The 26,619-nt window shown below is 33.7% G+C and overlaps 2 protein-coding genes across 2 annotated transcripts; one reads left to right on the top strand and one right to left on the bottom strand.

Moving 5' to 3' along the window:
• Positions 1-748: 748 nt before the first annotated feature.
• Positions 749-2,605, top strand: LOC139871483 (uncharacterized). Its single transcript, XM_071859190.1, has 4 exons — positions 749-834; positions 935-1,016; positions 2,011-2,151; positions 2,243-2,605. Exons 1-4 carry the CDS (start codon positions 749-751, stop codon positions 2,603-2,605), a joined length of 672 nt encoding a protein of 223 aa, XP_071715291.1.
• Positions 2,606-18,127: 15,522 nt separating this feature from the next.
• LOC139871482 (uncharacterized) lies at positions 18,128-18,787 on the bottom strand. Its single transcript, XM_071859189.1, has one exon. The coding sequence runs from the start codon at positions 18,785-18,787 to the stop codon at positions 18,128-18,130; it is 660 nt and encodes a 219-aa protein (XP_071715290.1).
• Between the last annotated feature and the right edge of the window lie 7,832 nt (positions 18,788-26,619).

Genomic DNA, 26,619 nt, shown 5'->3' with positions numbered 1-26,619 from the left:
TAAAAATCATAATGGACAATTTACGGATAATTAATTAGATCAAACAACGGGACAATGGAGAGGTAGAACTGTAGAAGGTTAAGGGTACGGCACCAATGCGTTATCAAATGTACAAGCCGAATTCTAAGTATACAATTAATTTAGACGACGACTACAAACTAAAGGAAATACATATTATACAACAAGTACGCATACTTGGATAAAGAATATTCGAGTATTAATCCGCCTTACGAATCGATTTTTTAGACTGATCATCGCTAATTAATTTAATAGGTTAATTTTTTTTTCCAACAAAGCATGTAACTGGATCCGGTCTGAATATATATATATATATATATATATATATATATATATATATATATATATATATATATATATATATATATATATATATCTTCTACCTTTTACAAAACGTAAAGTTCACATCCGACATGTCAGTCTGACAATGTCCTTCCCTTTCATTTTCCACGTGTAATTTTTAAATTAATACTGTAAATACTTCTTAATTCCCGTAAAGAGACACGTGTCTGTCAAAAAGCCCATTAACCTAACTTACTTATAATCATACGGAATAAATCAGACTCTTTCTCTCTCTCTCTCAACTTTCTCACGACCTAGCCAATTCCACCTGCGATTATGGCCTCCGGCGGTCATAATCGCCGTCACCGCTACAACAGAATTATTCCCTACAAAATTACAAACCGAATGGTACAATTTTTATATAATAACTCCGGTATAATTAAACTCGATGGTACGTCATTTTCTTCGAATCACCGAAAATCATCTGGTGGCTGAAATACACATGAAGACGGCGTGTGTTTGCAACGATTTAGGGTTTGAAACGATTTAGGGTTAACGGCGTTTCAATCAGAGGTTTGTTTTTTTTTGTGAATTTTTTTTTTTTTTTTTTTTTTTTTTTTTTTTTGTGATTTAGGGTTATCGGTTCGATTGTTGCTATATGTAGCTTTAAGTTTAGCGTAGCTCACTATATCAGGCTAAATTGCCAAATTGGTAAAGTTAGAATAATAATAATATTTTGAATAATAATCATATTTTTTTTAGTTTCAATCATTAATCATTATTGAATGCGGCTATATGCAGTTTGAAATGCTATGTGAGTTGTATCAGTTTGATGCTATTTAGAATCCGTTGAATCACCTATATGCAGTTTTGTTAGTTTGGGTCAAAATAACCCCTATGTTTCATAATATGCTGATTGTGGGTCAAAATAACCCCTATGTTAATGCAATTTCCGTTACAAACTGCAATTGCATAATATGTACTGTGATGCTTGTGTGATCTATGAGATAAATTTGTATCCTTAATAATAAAAATAGGGGCTATTTGGACCCAAACTCTGTAATAATACGAGTTTTGTACATTGGCTCAAACTCTGTAAGTTTTAACCAATTCCATCATTGTTAATTATGATTGTGGATGGTCAAAAATGGGTGGAAGGTCTACTTTGAATTGGTTGTGGCTAGAAAAGTGGCATAATTTGAGTAAAGGAATAAAACTCAAGAGTCAAAACGTTCATGCTAAAGATATCATACTTGATTGTGGAAAGTCAAATGAGCATTACAACAAATCATGTTTGGAAGATGGAAGACTCAAAGAGATGTAGAATTATAGTTCATAGTTATAGTAGTACAACTCATGAACCCAATCTTAGGTACACCGAGAGTAGAAACCATGATTTTAATTAGCTTAGAATTTTAAAAGATTATAACATACCCCTCTTGGGCACATTGACTTACTACGGTTTTTAGATAGTTGTTAATTATTTATGCTTACCATTTTTATTAGCTTAGAACCTTATGTTGTAATGGACCATGAGTTTTTTTATTTTTTAGAGTATTATTTTACTTTGACGGTGCCTTCTTTTTTTTGGGTTTTATTGGATATTTTTATAGAAATAATCACCATCTTCTTTAATGAAGGTACTTCTGATCTTTAGCATTCATTGTATACACACTTGATTCACTACTGATGTACCTAATATTAATGCAGGTTAGATGTCAGGGAAGGGGATCGACTTTTTTTCCTGCTGCCCAGTTACACTGTAGCTTCATTAGTGTAATTTTCGGGATCTTGGTGCGATTATTTGCTGATGACCCACGTTTCACAAAAGGTAAAGAACCCGATAAGACTGTAAAAAGTCAAACTTTATGGTCATAAGTCAAAAAATTGATGCGGGAAGCAAAGTGGGTTGTAAAGATTCAATCTTTTCGGATAATTGTAGGCAACTCAAGGTGTCTCGGGTTCATTTCCATGGTCAGTGTTATCGTTTGCACTTATGTGGTTGGAATTCGCGAGCTTTTCGCATAAGAAAACTGATTCTTTGATTAGTTTACTTATAGTCGGTAATTCTTTTGGTTGTTTGTTTGGTGGTCGGGTCGGTGACATTTTGTCGCAGCAGTTTTCGAATTCAGGTAGGATTATTTTAGCCCAAATTAGCTCGGCGTCAGCAATTCCTTTCGGCACGTTGCTTTTGCAGGCGTTGAAGGATGATCCATCAACTACGTTTGCTCATGCAGTCGTGTTGAGCGTCATGGGCTATTTCATTTCATGGAACGGGCCAGCCACAAACAAGTACATTTCCTAACATGTTTCCTTAGAGGTACCCGTTTTGACACATCACTTTAAAGTATCTCATTTCAATTTAAATTTTATCTCTAACGGGATAAATGACCAATGTGGAGGAGTAGCGAAACATGAAATGAAAAATTAGTAGAATGATCGAGAGTTACCTAATACCCCATATTTTTTTTTATTAAATATGATTATTATAAGTTTATCATTTTTGAGAAATAGACAAATTGGTTGACCCAATTTGATCTGTATTGGCTTGCTAATATGCACATTTTGACTTTTGAAACATCGCTAACCTCCATGACCCGCCTATTTTCCAGAATGTTATTGTGATTTATTTTTTTCTTATTTTTTATATTTTTTCTCAATTTGTGAGGGTATGGCATGGACAAAGCATCAGGTGTCTCAATTACTCATCAAGAAAACAACACATCCAACTAAGGGTTTCCAAAATGAACAGTCCATGTTATTATATTGTTATCATACAATAGATGTATGTTATGATCATGTTATCATATCATCGCGTTTGAAGTCCACAGAGAGATGTATCATGTATGTTATGTTTTTTGTCTTAGTCACCCAAGATTTTTACATACATAATATGTATGATAAGATGAATGATAGTTTTATATGAATTTATGAGTTCTTTCCGTTTTTTTCTTTCTTTTTCTATGCTGAGAAATTAATATTTAGAATGATAACATTGATTTTTTTGTTAAAAATTTTATCTTTGTCATTTAAAATGATAACATCTATCATATGAATGTTATTGCTTCTGCACTTACACAGCTTAAGTACTTCCACATTGATTACTCCAAGTAATTTGGGGTAGGTTTAAAAACCCTGTAATCAAAAAGTTACATAGGTTATGTACATTTTATTGGTTATGTAAGGTTCACTACATAACTAGAAGTGTTAAGGGCTATCTGCATTACTACTTATAATGCAAACTATTTGGTAAGTGCAAGTTGCCTACTTGGAAATTTAAAGTTGTCTAATTGTATTTCACTAGATGGCCAGCAGAGGCTGAAATTGAAGCTAAAAAAACATGAAAACAAGATTTATAGAACGCAACTATGTAACTATGTAACTATGTAACTACCTTTTATGAGCATTTAACTATGTAACTATGTTATAGAACGCAACTATACAACTATACAGTCCGTGGTGACTTTCATCAAGAAATCCCTATCCGAGATCGTGGGATCTTCATTTATTAGGATTATAGTGATTATTAATTATGATGTAGGGCTGATTTCCACAACAAGTGATTAACGAACCTAACCATTTCAATGCTCTTTATACAGAAAATGTGTAATTGGAGCATGTGATTGCTTAACCATCAAGAAGCCTTTTCTGGATTTTCGTCTTAACTATTCATATTTATGGATAACAATCAAAGTCTTCACCTTTTTGCTTTTTTACTCTCTAATAAAGCTTTCAATATTATTTCCCTCATATCTATATGCTCCGTATATATATATATATATATATATATATATATATATATATATATATATATATATATATATATATATATATATATATATATATATATATATATATATATATATATATATATATATATATATATATATATAGGGGTAGGATCAAGAGGGAAGTAACCATTCGGGGGGAAGCAAATTTTTTTTTTTTTTTTTTTTTTTGAAAAAACTTTGTTCACGAACATTATAGATGAGATGAAAATATAAACATTTAGTAGAGACACTTTGTGATAAATATTTTTATTTTGGCGGGAAAACGCTCGAAGAAGTAATATATAACAATTATCGTGTTTTTCGAGCGTATTTTGAGGTTTTAGCTATTGGGGTTTAGATATTAGGGTTTAGATATTAGGGTTTATAGGGTTTAGATATTAGGGTTTAGAAATTTAGGGTTTAGGGTTTAGATTTAGGGTTTAGATTTAGGATTTAGATTGAGTTTTTAACACGAACGGTTTAGAGTTTAGGGTTTAGGGTTTAGGGATTAGGGTTTGGTGTTTTGGGTTTATGGAATAAACCCAAAACACCAAACCCTAAACCCTAAACCCTAAACTCTAAATCGGGCTAAATTTTACTTCACAAAACATGAAAAAAAAAACGTTCATATTCTTCACGAACAATATTATCTTGAATGTTATTTTTGTCGATCGTTTTCCCGCCTAAATAATAACATTCATCACGAAGTGTCTCTTCTAAATGTTCATATTTTCGTGTGATCTTGATGCTGGAAAAAAAAAATCCAAAAGAAACGAAAAAAAAAATTGCTTCCCCCAGATTGGTTACTTCCCCATTGATCCTGCCCATATATATATATATATATATATATATATATATATATATATATATATATATATATATATATATATATATATATATATATATATATATATATATATATATATATATATATATATATATATATATATATATATATATATATATATATAACTAGCCTTTATCAAATTGTGATATTGTCTTTATCATACCGTTAGTTGATATAACATTATACGTTTCCAAATTGTTTGATTAAGAGTCGCCGTGCAACGCACGGGCTCTTAAAGGCTAGTATATATATATATATATATATATATATATATATATATATATATATATATATATATGTAGGGGCAGGATCAATGAGGAAGTAACCAATCGGGGGGAAGCGAGGTGAAGCAAATTTTTCTTTTTTTTCCGTTTTTTTGAATTTTTTTTTCCGGCATCAAGATCACACGAAAATATGAACATTTAGAAGAGACACTTTGTGATAAATGTTATTATTTAGGCGGGAAAACGATCGATAAAAATAACATTCAAGATAATATTGTTTGTGAAGAATATGAACGTTTTTTTCTCATGTTTTGTGAAGTAAAATTTAGCCCGATTTAGAGTTTAGAGTTTAGGGTTTAGGGTTTAGGGTTTGGTGTTTTGGGTTTATTCCATAAACCCAAAACACCAAACCCTAAACCCTAAACCCTAAACTCTAAACCGTTCGTGTTAAAAACTCGATCTAAATCCTAAATCTAAACCCTAAACCCTAAATTTCTAAACCCTAATATCTGAACCCTAGTATCTAAACCCCAATAGCTAAAACCTCAAAATACGTTCGAAAAACACGATAATTGTTATATATTACTTCTTCGAGCGTTTTCCCGCCAAAATAAAAACATTTATCGCAAAGTGTCTCTACTAAATGTTCATATTTTTATCTCATCTATAATGTTCGTGAACAAAATTTTTTCAAAAAACGAAAAAAAAAAAAGTTTTTGCTTCCCTCCGCTTCCCCCCGAATGGTTACTTCCCTCTTGATCCTACCACTATATATATATATATATATATATATATATATATATATATATATATATATATATATATATATATATATATATATATATATATATATATATAACATCCTCAAGTGGGCCTAGATGTAAGATTACTAGAATGCCCTTAAGTTAGTGTAGTGTTATTATATGCTTTTATTTTTATTTAATGTTTGGTATTATTTAATGATGAGGTTAGGACCAGTTTGTGACAAGGGTCACAGAACATGTTTGTTTATTTGATTTGGACTTCGTTTGGGTTGCCAGATGATGTACGAAAGATATCAGATAACTGATAAATACCCGTGTGTCATACAGTGTGGGATTTTAACCCACTTTTGATGCCTTATGCAGTGCATTTCTTGCACTTTCCAGACCCTTCCCAAATATTACCCCGTACCTAAATTCTTCCCCTTTGAAACCCTAATTGCTAAAACTAGTTCTTGAGCTCAAATTGTTCTTGGAATCGTGTTCTTTGTTGTCTACTGATTCTAACAAGGTAAGAAACATGTGTTTTTGTGTTCAATTCGTGGTTAAATTCATAGTTTTGTGTAAGTTTTGTAAAAAGCTTGATTTTGTGTCAAAACCCATGAATTTGATGTTGTTATAGTCCAAACTTTGTGGGTTTATAGTCTATAACATGTAGTGATTGAGTTGTGGTAAGTTTTGGTGTCGAAAATGAGCTCTAGATCGAGTTTTGGCGATTTTAGCTTGAAGTCCGTAACTTGTGTTCAGCTTCTGAAGAAGATGAACACAGTCGGCCGACTGTCGGTCGACAGTCGACCGACTGAGGGTTGAACCGGCCGATTAACGAAGACAACCGACCGACTGAGATTTACATTCGGCCGATTGATGTAATACCAAGTGAGTCGACCGACTGAGAAGGTCAGTCGACCGATTGTGTAGACAGTCGACCGACTGTCAGTGTCAGTCGACCGACTGAGTGTCCAGGGCAGAATATTTTACCAAAGTGTTGAGTTTTAGCCGTTATGCTGCCCGTTTGTATTTTGATGATTTTGATGTAAATTTTGAAAGTGCATAAGTGTTAAGGAGAAAAATTTTAGCGGACAGTTTTTCTGACAAAAATTTTTATATTGTGTTATTTGGTGTTAACGGACAGAAACTAACTTGTGTATATGTTTTCTCAGGAGAAAAGGAGAAAGAGAAGGTTCAGTGATTAGATAGCTGAACACCTTCTCGTTTGCTGGTATTTGGTGAGTGGGACTAACTGGAGAATATAGTATATTGTAGCATGTTATATTATGATTGCCATGCTTGTTAGATATACTTATTGTTGTGATTAGTTAGTACCTTGTGATGACTGCATGTTGGTTGATGCTTGTCTGCTAGAGCCCAGTGCGTCCCTATCTTGTGGTAGCCTAATTCGATAGGAGAGATCAACCTGCGGGTTGGGTTCCCCATGTGGTAGCCTATTTGCATCCGTGTAGTATATGTTTGAATGACGCGTACGTCGCGTGTGGATGATTTATGCAGCACGGTATGTAGGAGGAACTTCCGGTAAACCCCAGCCAGATCAACTGGAGGTTAATGGTTTGGCCGAACCGCCGGAGTCTCTGTAGACTGCACTACTGGGTGATGTTTGCGTGTTAGACTATGTGACATGATTAGTATAACTCTTATGTATGCTATGGCCTGTAGTTAGTCGTACTCACTTAGCTTCGTGCTAATTCCCCTCCATCTCCTCCCTGCAGGTTATTAGCTTTTGTAGATTATGCTTTTGGGGAGAAGACGGGCATGAAGATGTTATGTTTGACAGGAGTCAACTCTGATGTTGTCTTGCTTTATGAAAACAATAATCTTTTTGTAAATATGTCTTCTCTGTATAAACAAGTATTTTGTAATGACAAGTGACACAGGTTGTATTAACAATAGTTAATGTGGATATCGTATTAAATTAATATTATGCTTCCGCCACGTATAAAAAAAAAATAGCGGTGTCACAATATATATATATATATATATATATATATATATATATATATAGGCAGGATCAATGGGGAAGTAACCAACCAGGGGGAAGCGGGGGGAAGCAAATTATTTTTTTTCGTTTTTTTTTTTTTGGAATTTTTTTCCGGCATCAAGATCACACGAAAATATGAACATTTAGAAGAGACACTTCGTGATGAATGTCATTATTTAGGCGGGAAAACGATCGACAAAAATAACATTCAAGATAATATTGTTCGTGAAGAATATGAACGTTTTTTTTTCTTCATGTTTTGTGAAGTAAAATTTAGCCCGATTTAGAGTTTAGGGTTTCGGGTTTAGGGTTTAGGGTTTGGTGTTTTGGGTTTATGGAATAAACCCAAAACACCAAACCCTAAACCCTAAACTCTAAACCGTTCGTGTTAAAAACTCAATCTAAATCCTAAATCTAAAACCTAAACCCTAAATTTCTAAACCCTAATATCTAAACCCTATAAACCCTAATATCTAAACCCTAATATCTAAACCCCAATAGCTAAAACCTCAATATACGCTTGAAAAACACGATAATTGTTATATTTTAATTCTTCGAGCGTTTTTCCGCCAAAATAAAAACATTTATCATAAAGTGTCTCTACTAAATGTTCATATTTTCATCTCATCTATAATGTTCGTGAACAAAGTTTTTTCAAAAAACGAAAAAAAAAGTTTTTGCTTCCCCCCGCTTCCCCCCGATTGGTTACTTCCTTCTTGATCCTACCACTATATATATATATATATATATATATATATATATATATATATATATATATATATATATATATATATATATATATATATATATATATATATATATATAAACTCAGTCCATAAATGCCAGCAGGAATAATGTGAAGTGTTAATTAGCATAAAAAAAATATTGACATTAATTTAAACAATTTAAAATATGATTATACAAGCATTGGGATTAAAGTTTTTATAATTCAGTAGGCTTATAACTACCTTTAATAGTTATAAAAACAAAGAGAGAAAAAAGAGAGAAGAAATATTGATATTGATATTTCAAGAGAAATGGTACACCTTAAATGGTTACCATACATGTCTATTTATAGTATAAAATATTACTATGCAAAAAATATAATAATAATAAAATTAACATCCAATCTAGATATTTTATAACACAATCTAGATATTTTATAACACTCCCCCTTGGATGACAATTTTATTAGAGAATAACTAGTACTGCCTCGTTAAAAACCTTGCTAAAGAAAACCCATTGGGATAAAACTTTAGCTAAGGGAAAAAGAGTGCAGCATAGAGTTGACTCCCCCTCAAGTAGGCAACGCCTGAGTTGTTACATCTTCTGAACATGCCTCATGCCAATATTATGAACGTGTGTTCTGAAAATAGCAGTTGGCAGTGCTTTGGTATAAAGATCAGCAGAGTTGTTGATTGAACGTATCTCATTTTAATCTGGTTGTCTTTTACGAGATCTTGAGTATATGAGAAGAATCTGAGGTTTTCATCTGAAAACTGTATCATCTAAATCTTTTATGTACAAGTTTAGCCCCTGTGATTTGTCTACAGTCTCCTTCATGGTTTGCTCAAACCCTTGTTTCAATTCCTATTCCCTTGTAGTCTTTTCTGAGCCTTACCAACATACCATTCTTTTCCATCAAACTTATGACCGTTAAGACCGTCTATGGCTTTGGCGCCTCGTCAGTATTTATATTTTGTTCAGTCACTTTTGATACTCTTCTTTCATTTGTATTATGCAAGCTGCATTATCTTCATATATAGTTGTTGGTGAAGATAGTTGTTAGTCTTTTATAGCGTTCTAGTCCACAAGAATCAATAATGATTTGTGTCATTGATCTCAACCAAACACATTTTCGAGTAGTTTCATATAATCCAATCATTTCGTCATGATTTGATGATGTTGCAACAAGTGTTTGTTTTAAGAACGCCATGATTTTGTGGTACCTCCATTTAGGAATACATATCGAGTTTGAGATTTATCTTTATGAGGATTTGATGAATGACCTGCATATACATAATCAACCAAATCTTGTTTTGAAACGTTAGAATGCAATAATTTTAAATCAGCAGTTTCTCAGGGGTATCAAAATATGTGTTTGACCCATTCCAATGTCTTTTTGTAAGGGCTGAGTTGAACCTTGTCAACAAATTAACTACAAAAGAAATGTCAGGTCTTGTACAATTTGTAAGATACATAACAGCCCCAATTGCACTAATATATGGAACTTCTGATTCGTTAATATCTTCATGATCTTCACGGGGATGAAATGGATCAGTGTCAATATTGAGTGATCTAACAACCAATTGGTTTTATCTTAAAAAAAAATGTTTTAAAATCTTTTCAGTATAAGTTGTTTGATGTACAAGTAGACCATTAGGCATATGCTCAATTTTCAATCCAAGGTAATACTTGGTTTTTTCAAGATTTTTTATTTCAAAATAATTCTTTAGAAGTTGAATGATTTCATAGATTTCTTTATTTGTTCATATGATGTTAAGAACATTGACATAAACAACTACGATCACATATCCGAACATTGTTTTTATAAAACATACGTGCAAAATAAGTTTATATGTATACCCTTTTTTTATCAAGTAGTCATTTAATCGGTAATACCACATACGTCCCATTTGTATAAACCCATTTAGAAATCTTTGTGATTTAATGGAATATATTCCCTTGGGTTTTACATTAGATGCTTATGATACCTTAACCCTTTGGGTATATTCATATATATCACTATTAAGTGATCCATACAGATAAGTAGTAACAACATTCATGAGATGCATTTAAATAACTACCAGGTTGATTAAGTGTCTAATAAGTAATTGTATCCATTAAAGGAGGATAAGTTTTCCTCCTAATTCATTTCTGGTCTTTGTGGAAAATATTGAGTTACAAGTCTAGTTTTGCCTTGTAACTTCATTTGTACATTTCTTTTCGGATAAAAATTCATTTGTATCCCATACGTTTCACATCTTTAAAAGTGATAACGATTGATCTGAAAACTTTTCTTTTATCGAGCAATTCTAATTCAGCTCGTATTGCTCCTTTCCATTGTGCTCAATCATGTCCATTTTGTATATTCAATGACAGATTTTAGTTCCAGATCATCATCTTTATTCATGATGTCATTGTAACATTATATGAAAATATCTCATAGAGATTTTAATTTCATTTCGGTTCCATAATATTGCATAGTTTATCGCAATTTTAGTATTTACATTTATCAATATCCTCTGCAGAAGGAATATTGATTTGTGGTTCTTCTTGAACACTTTCTTTTACCTCATTATCAGCTGATTTTCTTTTTCGAGGATTTTTATCTTCGGAACCAAATTATCTTCCACGTTTGATGCGTGGCAAAGACTCAACAGTGACATTATTGCCAGCTTTTGGAATTTCAGTTCGATCTGGAGCATTTATCGCTGGTATATATGATTTAGTCACTTCTTTTTATATCTGTAAATGCATAAAGTAATTAATTTGCAAGATCTTGCATATGCATTATTTTTGAACTTTCGTTTCACATTCTTTTGTGCGAGTTCAATATACCTTAATTGATGTTCACATCATGAAGCATCATTTTTTTTATTTCTCCCCCTAATCTAGGGAACAATGTTTTATTAAAATGATAATCAGCAAAACGTGCTGTAAAAATATCACCCATCATGGGTTTAGTATATCTTATGATTGAAGATGTTTTATATCCAAAATATATTACCATCTTTCTTTGAAAAACCATTTTATTGTGTTGTGGTGATATAATTGGAACATACATTGCACAACCAATGTTCTAAGGTGGAAAATATTTGGCTCTTGGCCAAAATCAAGTAGTAAGTGAAAATATTTATGACTTCCACATGGTATAATGCGAATTAATGTCGCAACATGTAAATTTACATGTCCACATATAAATATTGAGAGTTTTGTACTTATTATCAATTGTCTAGTTATTAGCTGCAAGCGTTTATCTATTGATTTAGCTAAACCAATTTTGTGTATGCACATGAGCAACTGGATGTTCAACAACAATCCCTGTAGATATATAATGATCATTAAATGCTTGAGATGTTAACTCACCAGCATTATCAAGTCTCATCCTTTTAATGGTGTAATCAGAATAATGTGTTCTCAATTTAATAATTTGTGCAAGAAACTTTGCAAAAACCATATTACGGCTTGATAACATACAAATATGAGACCATCCGCTAGATGCGTCTATTAGAACCATGAAATATCAAAATGGTTCACATGATGGATGAATTGGTTCATATATCTTACCTTGAATTCTTTCAAGAAACATTTGTGATTCTTTTTCACAATATACTTTTCATTAATCACCATATGTGCTTTCCACTAATCACCATATGTGTTTTTTTTTTCTTTCATAAATCACCATATGTGCTTTTTCATCATATATCCTTCTCACCATATACGCTTTTAATCATATGCGCTGTGTTTTTCACCATATGCGTTTTTAATCATATGCGCTTTTCATCATATGCGCTGCGCTTTTCATCATATTCGCTTTTTATCATATGCGCTTATCATATGCGCTGCGCTTTTCATCATATGCGTTTTTCATCATATGCGCTTTTTATGTGAATAGTAATTTAATTAATTTCGTTTTACTATTCATATGAATTAATTTCGATTTACTATTTTGTTAATTGAGTAATATATATACATCATATACTTGTGACTCCGAAGGCTCAAATGAATTTGAACATATAGTTATATGTTGTACCTTGCACATTAATTTTCAGTAGAAGCTTTAGATGCATATTTTTTTTCTTGATGAACTATTTGTTTCATATCTAGCTTAGGCAATTATTGTGAACATTTGGTCCCTATAAGAGCATTTATCTTTTAGACTTTTAGTTGATTTGTACTTGTCACAATTAGGGATAGCACCCGCGGGTCGTGGATGCGGATTCATTGGATCCATCACGCGTACCCGCAGATTTTTTTTAAATCAAATAACTGGAAATTTGGATTATTTTTTTTTATTATTTTTTAAAAAAAAAATCCAATTGAACCCTTGTTCGTTGAAACAATTTGACTATCTTTTTAACTCCCCATTATTAAACGGGTCATTTTGATGCACACTCTTTAAAAAAAATAATTTATTTTTTAAGTTTTATTATTCAACCTCCTTTTTTCAACGGTCACGTTTTTAACAAAACATTTGACAAGTTTTGAAAAAAAAGTTTTTTTTTTTTTTACTTTGCTTTCCCCCTTTCTGTAAAACTCATTTAAACACTTTCTTTGTTTTAAAAAAAAACTTCCTTTTTTTTACGTTACCTGTAAATTATAAATATATAAAAACTTTTTGTTTAAAAAAAAACTTTCTAGTTTTTAAAAGGCCACTTGACTAATTTTTTTAATTCTTTCACAACACCCGATATCGTGATCGTGACCTTTCACCAAATCAAGAGATATTCTTGATAAACTAAACACTGACTCGTGTTTGGAATTGTCGGCCACAAAAAAAAAATTCATTTGATGAAAGTATATTTTTTTTTAATTATAGAAGGAGACCACTTCATTTTCAATACTTCATTTTTGACAAAAAGCTACTACATTTTACCATTACTTTTTTTTTCTTATTTTAACTTTTAAGATTTACTTTTAATAAAAATACAAACTACTTTTTGTATTTTAACTTTTAAGATTTACTTTTAATAAAAATACAAACTACTTTTTTTTTATTTTAACTTTTAAGATTTACTTTTTAATAAAAATACAAACTACTTTTTTTATTTTAACTTTTAAGATTTACTTTTAATAAAAATACAAACTACTTTTTGTATTTTAACTTTTAAGATTTACTTTTAATAAAAATACAAACTACTTTTTGTATTTTAACTTTTAAAATTTACTTTTAATAAAAATACAAACTACTTTTTGTATTTTAACTTTTAAGATTTACTTTTTAATAAAAATACAAACTACTTTTTTTATTTTAACTTTTAAGATTTACTTTTAATAAAAATACAAACTACTTTTTGTATTTTAACTTTTAAGATTTACTTTTAATAAAAATACAAACTACTTTTTGTATTTGAACTTTTAAAATTTACTTTTAATAAAAATACAAACTACTTTTTGTATTTTAACTTTTAAGATTTACTTTTAATAAAAATACAAAATACTTTTTCTTATTTTAACTTTTAAGATTTATAAATTTAAGAATAAACATTAGTATGCATGAAATAAATAATGATTAATTGCATAAGTAATCATAAATGTTAGATAACATATAAAGACCCCATCGTATTCGTATTGATCGGAATTAATCTCGACCCATGGTACCGTGTTGTCAAATGATGTGTTGCGTACATAAAGTACCGTGTTGTCAAATGACGTATTGCGTACAATCATGAGGTCTTATTAACATAAATATAAATGTTAGTGAAGTTAATAAGAGTTAGATTACAGAAAATATAATTCAGGCGGTATAACCGACCATATATAACTTAAATAACATAAATATAAATGTTAGTGAAGTTAATAAGAGTTAGATTACAGAAAATATAATTCAGGCGGTATAACCGACCATATATAACTTAACATAAATATAAATGTTAGTGAAGTTAATAAGAGTTAGATTATTTCTTACCTTGATTAGTGACGTGTGCTTGCTTAGATAAACCTTGATTATACGGAGCACTTCGTGCTGATAACGTGTTATAATTCAGTAGGCTTATAACTACCTTTAATGGTTATAAGAACAAAGAGAGAAAAAAGAGAGAAGAAATATTGATATTGATATTTCAAGAGAAATGGTACACCTTAAATGGTTACCATACATGTCTATTTATAGTAAAAAATATTACTATGCAAAAAATATAATAATAATAAAATTAACATCCAATCTAGATATTTTATAACACAATCTAGATATTTTAAAACAAAAGTATAGATTTTTTTTTTTCTTCCAAAAAAGTAAGGCAATTGGTGAGAATGGAAATGACCACCCAACGACCTTTTGACAACTATAACTTCCATCATAAGTCACCAATAATATCTTCAAACGTATAGTAGGTGGTATTGAAGTTGTTGCTAAAAAGAAAGTTAACAAGATTAAAAAGAAGGTGGCGGTTGATGAAAACTTTTTGTTGCGGTATCAAGATAACAAGTTCGATTCGGATAATAATGACTTAGTTCTTTTGTTGAAGCTAGGTTTGTCGAAACACCTATACCCCTCTCGACGGAATGGCAAGGCTTGTTGGAAACGATCGTCTAACGTGATGTCTTACTCTTTTAACTCCCGTTCGAAAAAGGCGATTAATCTTGATAAAGTTGATGGCAAGGTGGCTAGGTTGGGTCCTAAAACTCGAAAGGCCAAGTACGTGGTCGTGTAGATTAGCTCGCTTGGACATATTGTTTTGGGTGTTTGCTTATTGAGCTTAGGTTTAATTGTTTGTATAGGTGTTTGTTGTTTGGTTTTGTCTTGTTTAGGTGTGTTCCTTTCGAGATTCTTTTCATCGTTGTTACTGGGTCAGTTTTGTATGTTTGGGCCCAGTAAGGTTAGGCTCGTTTGTGCATATGTTCGTTGTCTTGGTTGGGTGCGTTTTCTTGTCTTGAGCCTAGCCGGCCTGTTTGATATCATGTTTTTTGTTTGTTTATTTTCGATGAAAGGAGTTTGATTTAAAAATATTTCCTTCTAATTTTGACTTTCAAATATTTTTGTTTGCGTTATATGATATTTGATAAAAGTATATGAATGAAAATGTTTTAAATGTAATTTTATTGGTATAACTTTAATTAGGTATTATAAAACACAATCAAAATATATAAAGTCAATGTTGAAAAAAGATACTTTTAAAGGTCAGAATATAACCCTTTTTATGGGATAAAAGGAGTAGTATAGTCATCGCGACCCATCCATGAGAAAATAGTCTAGTGGTTGAAGTATTCATACTTTAGAAGGGATAACATGTTCAAACTCCATTAGAAGCATATCTTGTGGTACCTATTAGAAAGGATCACTGATAACCTGACTGGGCCGCTTTGAGTAAAAATAATCCATTCCATGGAAGTCGGAATAAGAAAAACTTTATGTGTAAACGTTTACTTTTATTCGTGTTAGTGATCTCGGTTCCTAATAAACAAGCTTAAGCTATGTTACTCGCCTGTCCAATTACAATTTGGGTAAACAACATTATTACACATTTATACACTACTTCACCATCTCATATTTATCGAGTTATTTAAGGTCTATGTTACGGAATAAATGCTAACAGCCTCATTAAAAACATTTTAGTACTTACACACTTACTACGTACACAGTATGTTTAATGTTTGCACAGTATGTTTAATTTTTTTTTGAAAGGCAAAGTAGAATATTATTACTCAAACTCAAAATGGTTACAAAGGTATCTCACAATTAGCATAACGATACCGAGATAGAATCTTATGCAATAAAACACGAAGATTACATTAACAAGATAAAAGGATTATGCAACCAATCATGCCATTCAATCTTCTTTTCCTTACACCTCTTCGCGATCCACTCAAAGCTTAAAACTTGAATCTCGTTCAAAGCAACCGGCGTTGTCCAACTTGAGTTTTTGAAGACCTTATTGTTCCTATTCTTCCATATAAGATAACAAGAAGACCATTCCACCGCTTGCCAAATTTTCTTGCCTAAATCGGAGCAATGAACCGGACAAAAACCACAAAGTAGATTTCCAAAAGAAGGTAAACTCGAATCGAAACCCCACCACGCTCTAACTTTCTCCCAAATGTCCCTAGCATGCTTGCATTCAAGTAAGGAGTGATTAACCGTCTCTAAATGATCATCACAAAGTGGACAACGAACCGAGTGAAGATCAAGCCCCCTCTTGTCGAGTTCCAACAAGACGGGCAATCTTTCTCGCCTAGCTCTCCACACAAAAACCCCCACTTTTTTTGGCACCAGATTATTTTTCATGGTAGCCAACGATTGCGTATTTGTTGTTGATAGCGCAATTGAAGGATACGACTTTTTCATAATAAGTGAAGTTAACTTTTTTGTAGAAAACTTTCCGCACCCACTTAGCTTCCAAGACCAATAATCATCTTTTCCCGGATCCATTACTAATGAAGATATTAATTTATCCAAGTCTTCCAATTCGCCTATGTTTCGACCCGAAATCTCCCTCACCCAATCGCCTTTGAAAACCGCCTTATTGTTTACCCATGATATTCGATCCGCCACCATAACAAATGGGTTAGATTCGAGTCTTACCAACCTTTTGAAAATCTCCTTGAGTGGTTTATCGCCAATCCATTTGTCTTCCCAAAAAAGAGTGCTACGCCCGTTGCCAATTGTCTTCGCGAATGATGTGGTGAAGTTGACACCTGAATCATCAATCTCAAAACCTGCTTTTATAATATTGCTCCAAGTAGAGTTAGAACATAAACGTGAAACATCCCCCCTCCCCACATTTAAAAGTCCCGAATCCCCATAAATACTTTTGATAACATTAACCCACAAGGAAGTGGTTTCGGTATGGAACCTCCACCACCACTTGCCAATTAATGCGAGATTTTTAAAGTTGAGAGACCCAATATTAAGACCACCATCCGCCCGAGGTCGGATAACCTCATCCCACTTTACCCACGAAATTTTCTCTTTGTCACCCACCCCACCCCAAAAGAACTTACGTCTCATACGCTCAAGTTTTTTAAGCACACTAATCGGGGCACGAAAGAGCGAAAAGTAGTACAATGGCAAACTATTGAGAACCGAATTCACGAGTGTTAAACGTCCTCCGAAAGACATCGCACATGCTTTCCAATCCGAGAGTCTTTTGCACAGTATGTTTAATGTTTAATGTTTAAACTACTTTATAAGAAGACATAAAATCCCTTTATAGCGTATCCACAAATTTTGGCAAGCATCCGAAGTTTAAGGGCATTTTAGTTATTTCATGTAACAATTGACCATTTAGGAAAAATAAATGATTTTTTAAATTTACCAGACGTAAAAGAACTTACAGGTCAATTTTTATAAATTGGTGTAAAACACTTCGGTTATTCATGAATTCAACTCTAAATATATATAAATAAATAAATAAAAGTAAAGGGGGTGATTAATTTACACAAAAAGAAAATCAAAATTTCCATTATTTATGACATAAGCGTTACGAAAATATAAAAAAGAGGAAACTCCGTAAATGAACTAAAAAAAATACTTATAAACAAATACAATACTAAAAAGGAAAAATAACTACTCATCGGACATAACCCCATTTTAAATAAGTAGCCGGCACCGGCGACGGTGGTTCGATGACGGCTACTTTCTTTTGTTGCTTCAGTTCATTATAAAAATTCTCAATAAACTCCTCCGCCATTTTATCAACTTGAAAACTATCCTCCTCATTATTATTCACCGGAAACGGCGAATCCGTCACACGCAACTGCCGTACACTTTTACCATCTCCAAACCCTAGCAACGACAACGGCGACTTCTCCGGCTCAATAACCGTATTCGAATACGGCGTCGTTTGTTCGTAACCGTTTAACATATCAAACACACGTTTCACATTATCAACAGTCAACTGATGATGATGATGATGATGATGATGATGACTATCATATTTGTTGTTGTGTTTGTTTCTATGTTTACGCTTAGGGATGATAAAAAAAGGAGTGTTATTGAAACTGAATTCGTAGTCACGTGGGGGAATGAAAGTTGAATGAATATTGTTTGGGCGGCACGTGAGGGTTTGATGATGATCAATAAGTAAGTTTCCGATTGCTTTTGTTGATTTTTTGAACATCATGTGGATTTCAAACCATGGGATATTTTTAGAAACGCCTTTTTTGAGCATGTAGAGGATTAATCTTAATACACTCCATAGCTTTTTTGGTGTTCTAAATTGTTGTTCCATTTTGAGAAAAGAAAAATGGTGGTGTTGTTGGTTGGGTAAGAAATAGATATAGTGGTATGTGTGTGTATATATAAGGGGAGGAATCCAAACCCTGAGTAAAATATTTATAATAGCGTTAGTGTGCTTTTAATTCACACTTTAAATTGTATTTAATAAAGTTAATTAAATTTTTTTCTTTCTAAAAAGCAAGAAATTTTTTATTAATATACACAACAATTACATATTTTACATCCAAGTGAGTTTTAGTTAGTTTGCAAAGGAAGCAAACCAACAATTACAAAAATCAAAACTCAATACAAAATACACGAACTATGCGAACCAACTAGTGAATTACATTAACTTTAGATATATGTTAGAATCGTTTAGCCAAGAAAGCCAATCTAAAGTCATTCCTTTTAGCCGATGTTTGATCCACTCGAAAGATTTGATTTGAACCTCGTTAAACGCCACCGGTATTTTCCAAATTTTGTCACGAAAAACCTTGTTCCGATTACACCAAATAAGATAAGTGCAAGCCCATTCGAACGCTTGCCATATTTTTTTTCCCAAACTTGTCATTGTCGCCAATTATTGCCACGAAGAATCTCATTAATACTAAGAGTAGAAACGTTATCAAGACCCCACCACAGTGGCGACTCTACTTAATACTCTGTGGTGTCACGAGACACCACTAGTTCGAAAATTTTTAATAGAAATTACTCTTTAAATTGTATAGGACACCACTAAATTTAATTGTATGACCCCATATATTTTTCGAAATTAAAGTTTTTCCTTTGAATTGTATAGAACACCACTAAATGTTACTACTCGGACCTCATATATTTTTCGAATTTGTAATTTTTTTGAAGGTAAACAACCACTAAAATAGCATTTAAATATTATCGGAACCGAAAAAAAAAAAATGGTGACTCCATTGAATTCTGATTCTAGAATCGACACTGCCCCACCATGTATATACTCGAACCCAAAGATCAAATGCATGGTTACAAAAGATTAGCGTGTGCTCCACGGATTCAAGGTCATCATCACATAGTGAACATCTAATACTATGTAAATCAATGTCACGTTTGTCAAGTTCCATTCTTGTAGGGATACGTCTTTGAACCGCTCTCCAAACGAATAATTCGATTTTTTTTTTGGGACCAACAAGTTGCGCATCGTTTCATTGCTGCTTGATGTACCCGACACTGCACATTCCTCAAAGATGGAGCAAAGAGACTTAACTGTGATTCTATATGTCATTTAATTAATACTTAAAACATACATTAAAATATCATTAAACTGTTTTATTTAAATAAATCCGTAATTCTACGTGTCATTTAACAAGTTTCTCATAAACACTCAACCTAATGCGATTAAGGTGCATTGCGAAGATTGGAGGAAGGTTTATTGTTCACGTAACTATAATATTAAAAGATTTGGGTCCCATTTTTTTTTTCCAAAATATAAAACATGAACCTTTCTTACCAAAATGTAGAATTAAATCAAAGTGTTGAAGTGGGTATTACACTCATAGCCGATTACGTATACACAAGGAAAATAATAAATTAATAAATTGAACATAAAACATAGGTATATAGCTAAATTTCTATCTACTTGTTTGTTTTTTTATATAGCAAATTCACACATCAATTACGCGAATATCTACAATAATTCACGAAATATGTTCATAGTAAAACTTGAACCCTCAATCTCCTAATTAGTCCAACCTCTTAGTTATAAAGATTGTGATATCGCCATACCTCTAATTGTTTATTTTATTTCTAACACTATACATGTAACATGTTACTTAAAAAGGAAGTTAAAAATAAGGGGGGAGCTTAACAAAGTGTAAACTACTACTACTTATTATTATTATTATTATTATTATTATTATTATTATTATTATTATTATTATTATTATTATTATTATTATTATTATTTAACGACGGTTAAGAGTCACTGAGGGGGGTCTAATGCAATGTCAACACCCACACACCTGATCATTTCCTTGATACGAATCATTACAATTCTACCGCCTCTCAGGAGGAGACCCCAACGACGAATCTATACGGGCATCGTGTGTTGTAAAACCCCTTCAGGCAAGGCCGAACGTGAGACGTTCACAACCTCCCAGACCCATGTAATGGGCGGATAACAACAAGGAAAATTTTTGCGATGAGTAAGAGTCGGACTCCTGACCTCCCATATAAAAAGGCAAGTTACTACCACTACACCAAACTCCTTGTTATTAAACTACTCTTTATTATAACTAATCTTTTTTTTTTAATCTATCATATCAACGCTACATTAAAATACTATGATTAATACATATTTGATCTCTCAAAATCATTGTGAAAACTTCAACCTTTTAATTATCAAGTAATTAATTAGTTTATTTTAACTAAGACATATTATAATCTATATTGGGTGTGTTTTGCACACCAGCTTATTGAAGCTTATGAGAACTTATAGAAGCTTGACCTTATAATTTTAATAAGTTACAAGTCATAAGCTTTATTTGGTATAAATAAAAAGTAGAGCTTATTAAAATCATACTCTCTTAATCTATAAGCTACTTGTAGTAGCTTATGAAAAAAAGTAGAGCTTATGAACTCGAAAATAAGCTCTAGCTAGTTTATCAAACACTTATAAAAAAATAATAAGCTTCAGTTACTAGCTTTAAAAATAAGCTCCGGCTCCAATTCTAGTCCATAAGTTCAAGCTCGAGCTACAAGCTTGAAACAACCCAACCCGTATTCCATACGATAAATTTTTTTTTATACAGTACACATTTACGCGCCAATTAAATATGTAAACCATTCCACAAGTTTCATTTGAAACGTACAACAATTTAAATGTTTACCAAAGGCACAAAGGCCAGTAATTAAGTTTAATACAAGTTTGACCTACTACGATGATAGATTATAATTCAAACGACATTCGAGCATGGTTTGGGGCTAAACTACCCAAAACGTTAGGCCACTTCAAAAGCTATTCAAAAAGCACCCCCTGTCAACACAAACAGGAGACAACTAATCCAACCGTATGCCCTTACCCTTGTCCAAGCCGGAACCTATAAAAATGGTAAACAATGAGAGGGTAAGCAATGCTTAGTGAATGCAATAGTTATACATACATATATATAACCCATCTATTTGCAATCACAAATACCAAATACCTCGCACGAACATGTAACTCACATAGCAAGTCAATCATACCCGAAATACCAACAAGTCATACATTGACGCCAAATCTCATTAGCATATACTCAACACCATATATATATATATATATATATATATATATATATATATATATATATATATATATATATATATATATATATATATATATATATATAATGCTAAACGATAACAACACAATATGGTTAACCATAACGCTATGGTGCTACCGGCACGTGGTTCACACCATACGCATTTGAGTCTCACTCTTTTATAGTGCTACCGGCACATGGTTCACACTTTGACGCTACCGGCACGTGGTTCACGCCTCATTTTATAGTGCTACCGGCACGTGGTTCACACTCGATGCTACCGGCACGTGGTTCACATCCTATATCCGTCACATACATGTTATGGCACTACCGGCACATGGTTCATACCATAACATTCAAAAATAAACACGCCATATACATGAACTTATAATTATTCCACTCACCTTGTCACAAGGATGATGATTTAGCACTTCCAAGCTTCAACGCAATGTACCTAAATCATTAAGTGCACATTCAATTTCACAACTAGTGGGATTAACCACAATACTCCCACTTGAGCATTTAATGATCCAATTTGCATTAAATGACTCAACTACACACAACCGCCCATAAATGGCCAAGACTCGACTTTAATCACTAAGACTAGTGAATTAAAGTCTATTAACTTCAATTAACACAAAACTTAGGGTAATCCATACCCATTTCATCTAATTAGGTCAACTAGTATATTTTGACCCATTTTATAATACTTAGACTCACAATCAAGTCAAACTTACTCATTAACACTTCTTTCATAATTCTTAAAGTGCATTAGTGACTAACAACATCAATTGACACTTACAACCTCAAATCACAAGGCCAAAACCCTAGATTGTGGCTATTAGGGTTTCATTACAACAACATAACCCAAACTCACCCATTTTACCACCAAATGGGTCTTACAAATCTCTAGTAATCAAAACCCTAGCCATTAACCAATTAAAACTCAAAACTTAGAGTTAGAACTTACCGAGACTATCAACGCGTAGCTAGAGACACAAGGAACAACTTTAATTCTTGCTCCAAAGATCAACCCTCAATCCTTCACTCTCAAATCTCACTTTTAATCCAAATGGGTTTTAAGTTTTAGGAGAGAAAATGGAGAGAAAAGAGAAAAAGAAATGAATTAAATGGATATGTGGTGGAGAGTTAATGCTCCCATAAGATCCACATGTCAATTTACCATTTTGCCCCTTAAAATCCCTTAAATTGAGCTAAGTCCGACACCAGTTCAGCAGAACTGTCGCGGCGCGGACTTAGTCGTCGCAGCGCGACACATAAAGTGAAAATAGGCCCTTCTTAACCCAATCTCTGATCCAGGTTTGCTTTGTTTGTCGCGGCGCGGTCCAGCCCGTCGCTGCGCGGCGTTTGCCTGAGCCTGGTCACTTCGACCATTTAACACAAAACGATGGTTCAAACAACTAGCACACCTCATTCACACTTCCTATGCACGCCTAAGCTTCAATCTTAAGTCTCGCACGACTCAACTCCCGATTTCCTTTTGTCCCACTTCACCCCAACAAATCGGGGTTCGACACCTACGCCCATAAAACATCTCATAAGGTGGCATCCCAATACTAGTATGATAACTATTATTGTACGAGAATTCCACCAAAGGTAAGTGCTCGTCCCAACTACCACCAAAATCGATAATGCACGCATGTAACATATCTTCCAAAGTTTGATTCATACGTTCGGTTTGACCATCCGTTTGAGGATGATACGCCGTGCTCAATTTCAATTGTGTACCCATATCCTCATGAAACTTTTCCCAAAATCGAGATGTAAAACGAGTATCTCGATCCGAAACAATCGATATAGGAACGCCGTGTCGAGAGATGACTTCCTTGATAAACAACTTAGCCAAGGTCTCCGACGATATCGCTTCCTTAATGGGAAGAAACAAAGTGCTTTTCGTCAATCGATCTACTATAACCCAAATCGAATCAAATTGGGTTCTCGCCGTTTTAGGTAACTTTATGATGAAATCCATGGTAATGTGCTCCCATTTCCATTTCGAGATTTCTAACGGTTGTAACTTACCATACGGCTTTTGGTGCTCGATTTTAACTTGCAAACACGTGACGCATTGCTCAACATACTTCACAACATCACGTTTCATGCCCGGCCACCAATAATCTTTCCTTAAATCAAGATACATTTTTGTCGCGCCCGGATGAATGGAATACTTTGACTTATGTGCTTCATCGAGTAGCACTTGTCGGTAATCACCCATCTTAGGCACCCACACTCTTCCTTGAAAAGACAACAAACCCCGCGATCCCATAGTAATGAACTCCGATTGTCCCACAATTCACTCCGCATGCTTGTTGTGAACGTAAGCCTCTATTTGAATCACACCGAGTTTTTCAAGAAAATCGTTAGTAATAATCATACGTAACAATCCCAATCGTAACGCCGGGTGATGACTCTTTCGACTTAACGCATCCGCGACCACATTCGCCTTGCCCGGATGATAAAGTATTTCACAATCATAATCTTTCACCACATCCATCCACCTACGTTGACGATAATTCAAATCTCGTTGATTAAAGAGGTGTTTCAAACTCTTATGATCCGAATAAATCGTACACTTGACACCATACAAGTAATGGCGCCAAATTTTCAACGCATGCACAACCGCCGCCAACTCAAGATCATGAGTCGGATATCTCGTCTCGTGTTCCTTTAATTGTCGAGAGGCATAAGCGATGACTTTACCTCTTTGCATTAGAACACGCCCGAGTCCATTTAACGAAGCATCACAATAAACCGTCATGTCTTCCACTCCTTCCGGCAATACTAACATCGGAGCTTGACATAACTTCTCCTTTAACAATTGAAAGGCAACTTCTTGCTCGTTCTCCCAAACAAACCTCGCGTTCTTCCTCGTCAATTTCGTCAATGAAGAAGCGATCTTAGAAAAGTCTTGGATAAACCGACGATAATAACCGGCCAATCCGAGAAAACTTCGGATTTCCGTAGGCGTAGTCGGTTGTCTCCAACTCTTCACCGTCTCTATCTTCCCCGGATCTACTTGAATTCTGTCTTTGTTCACAATGTGACCAAGGAATTGAACCTCCCTTAGCCAAAATTCACATTTGGAGAACTTAGCATACAACTTCTCTTTTCGTAACGTCTTCAATACTTCATGCAAATGACGTTCATGCTCATTCATACTTTTCGAGTAGACTAGTATGTCGTCAATGAACACAATTACCGACTTGTCCAACATAGGTTGGCACACTCGGTTCATAAGATCCATGAATGCCGCCGGTGCATTCGTAAGACCAAAAGGCATAACTACAAACTCAAAATGCCCATAACGCGTTCGAAAAACGTTTTCTCAATATCTTCCTCACGGACCCGCATTTGGTGATAGCCGGACCGTAGGTCGATCTTAGAGAAATACGTCGTTCCTTGGAGTTGATCAAACAAATCGTCGATCCTAGGCAGTGGATAACTATTCTTGATTGTCACTTTATTCAACTCCCTGTAGTCGATGCACATCTGCATACTACCATCCTTCTTTTTCATGAATAAAACCGGAGCACCCCACGGCGAAGCACTCGGTCGAATAAAACCCTTCTCAAGCAACTCTTGGGTTTGATTTAACAACTCTTGCATTTCCGTTGGTGCTAAACGATAAGGAGTTTTAGCAATGGGAGTAGCTCCCGGAACCAACTCAATACGAAATTCAACTTGTCTTTCCGCCGGAACACCCGGTAACTCGTCCGGAAAAACGTCTTCGAATTCACTAACCACCGGAATTTCACGAATAGGTGGTGGCTCATCACGAGTATCAATAACATGGGCAAGAAAAGCCATGCCACCACTAACAAGAAAACGACGTGCCCGTGCAAAAGAACACATCGACACAAGTCTTCTTCGTTTATCACCGTAAATAATTAACTCTCCCCCACTTGGGGTCTTCACACGGATAAGTTTCTCATGGCATGCAATATCGGCTCTATTTCGATCGAGCCAATCCATACCAACAACGATATCAAAGTCGCCCAAAGTCATCGGGATAAGATCAATTTTAAAGTTTTCGGCACCAAAAACAACGTCACAATTCATACACACATCAACCACTAGCACCGTCTTGCCGTCCGCTATTTCGACTTCTACCAAACTACTTAACTTAGCTAACGGTCTATCAAGTTTAGGCACAAATTTTGGAGACACAAACGACAAATTTGCACCGCTATCAAATAAAATCCTTGCCGAATTAGAGTTAACCATAAAAGTACCTGAGACAACTTCGTTGGATTACTTAGCTTCATCATTCGTCATCAAATAGTTGCGACCCCTAGCCGTGCCCGCCGTTCTCTCCAATTTCTTTACATGATCATTATTCAACTCGGGACATTCCGGCTTCTTGTGCCCTTCCTTACCACAATTATAGCAAGTAAATTTGTTCGGGCCATTGGTACAATCACGGGCCATGTGTCCCCTTTGTTTACAATTAAAACACGTGGGCCCGAAACCCCTGGAAGCACCCTTCTTCACATTATTTAAGCTTTCGGAGTTTTTCTTGTTCTTTTTATTTGAAAAGTTTGAATGGCTCGAACCT

The sequence above is a fragment of the Rutidosis leptorrhynchoides genome, chromosome 10 (assembly GCF_046630445.1).
Source record: "Rutidosis leptorrhynchoides isolate AG116_Rl617_1_P2 chromosome 10, CSIRO_AGI_Rlap_v1, whole genome shotgun sequence".
NCBI lineage: Eukaryota > Viridiplantae > Streptophyta > Magnoliopsida > Asterales > Asteraceae > Rutidosis > Rutidosis leptorrhynchoides.
This window is presented reverse-complemented; position numbering and strand designations above follow the sequence as displayed.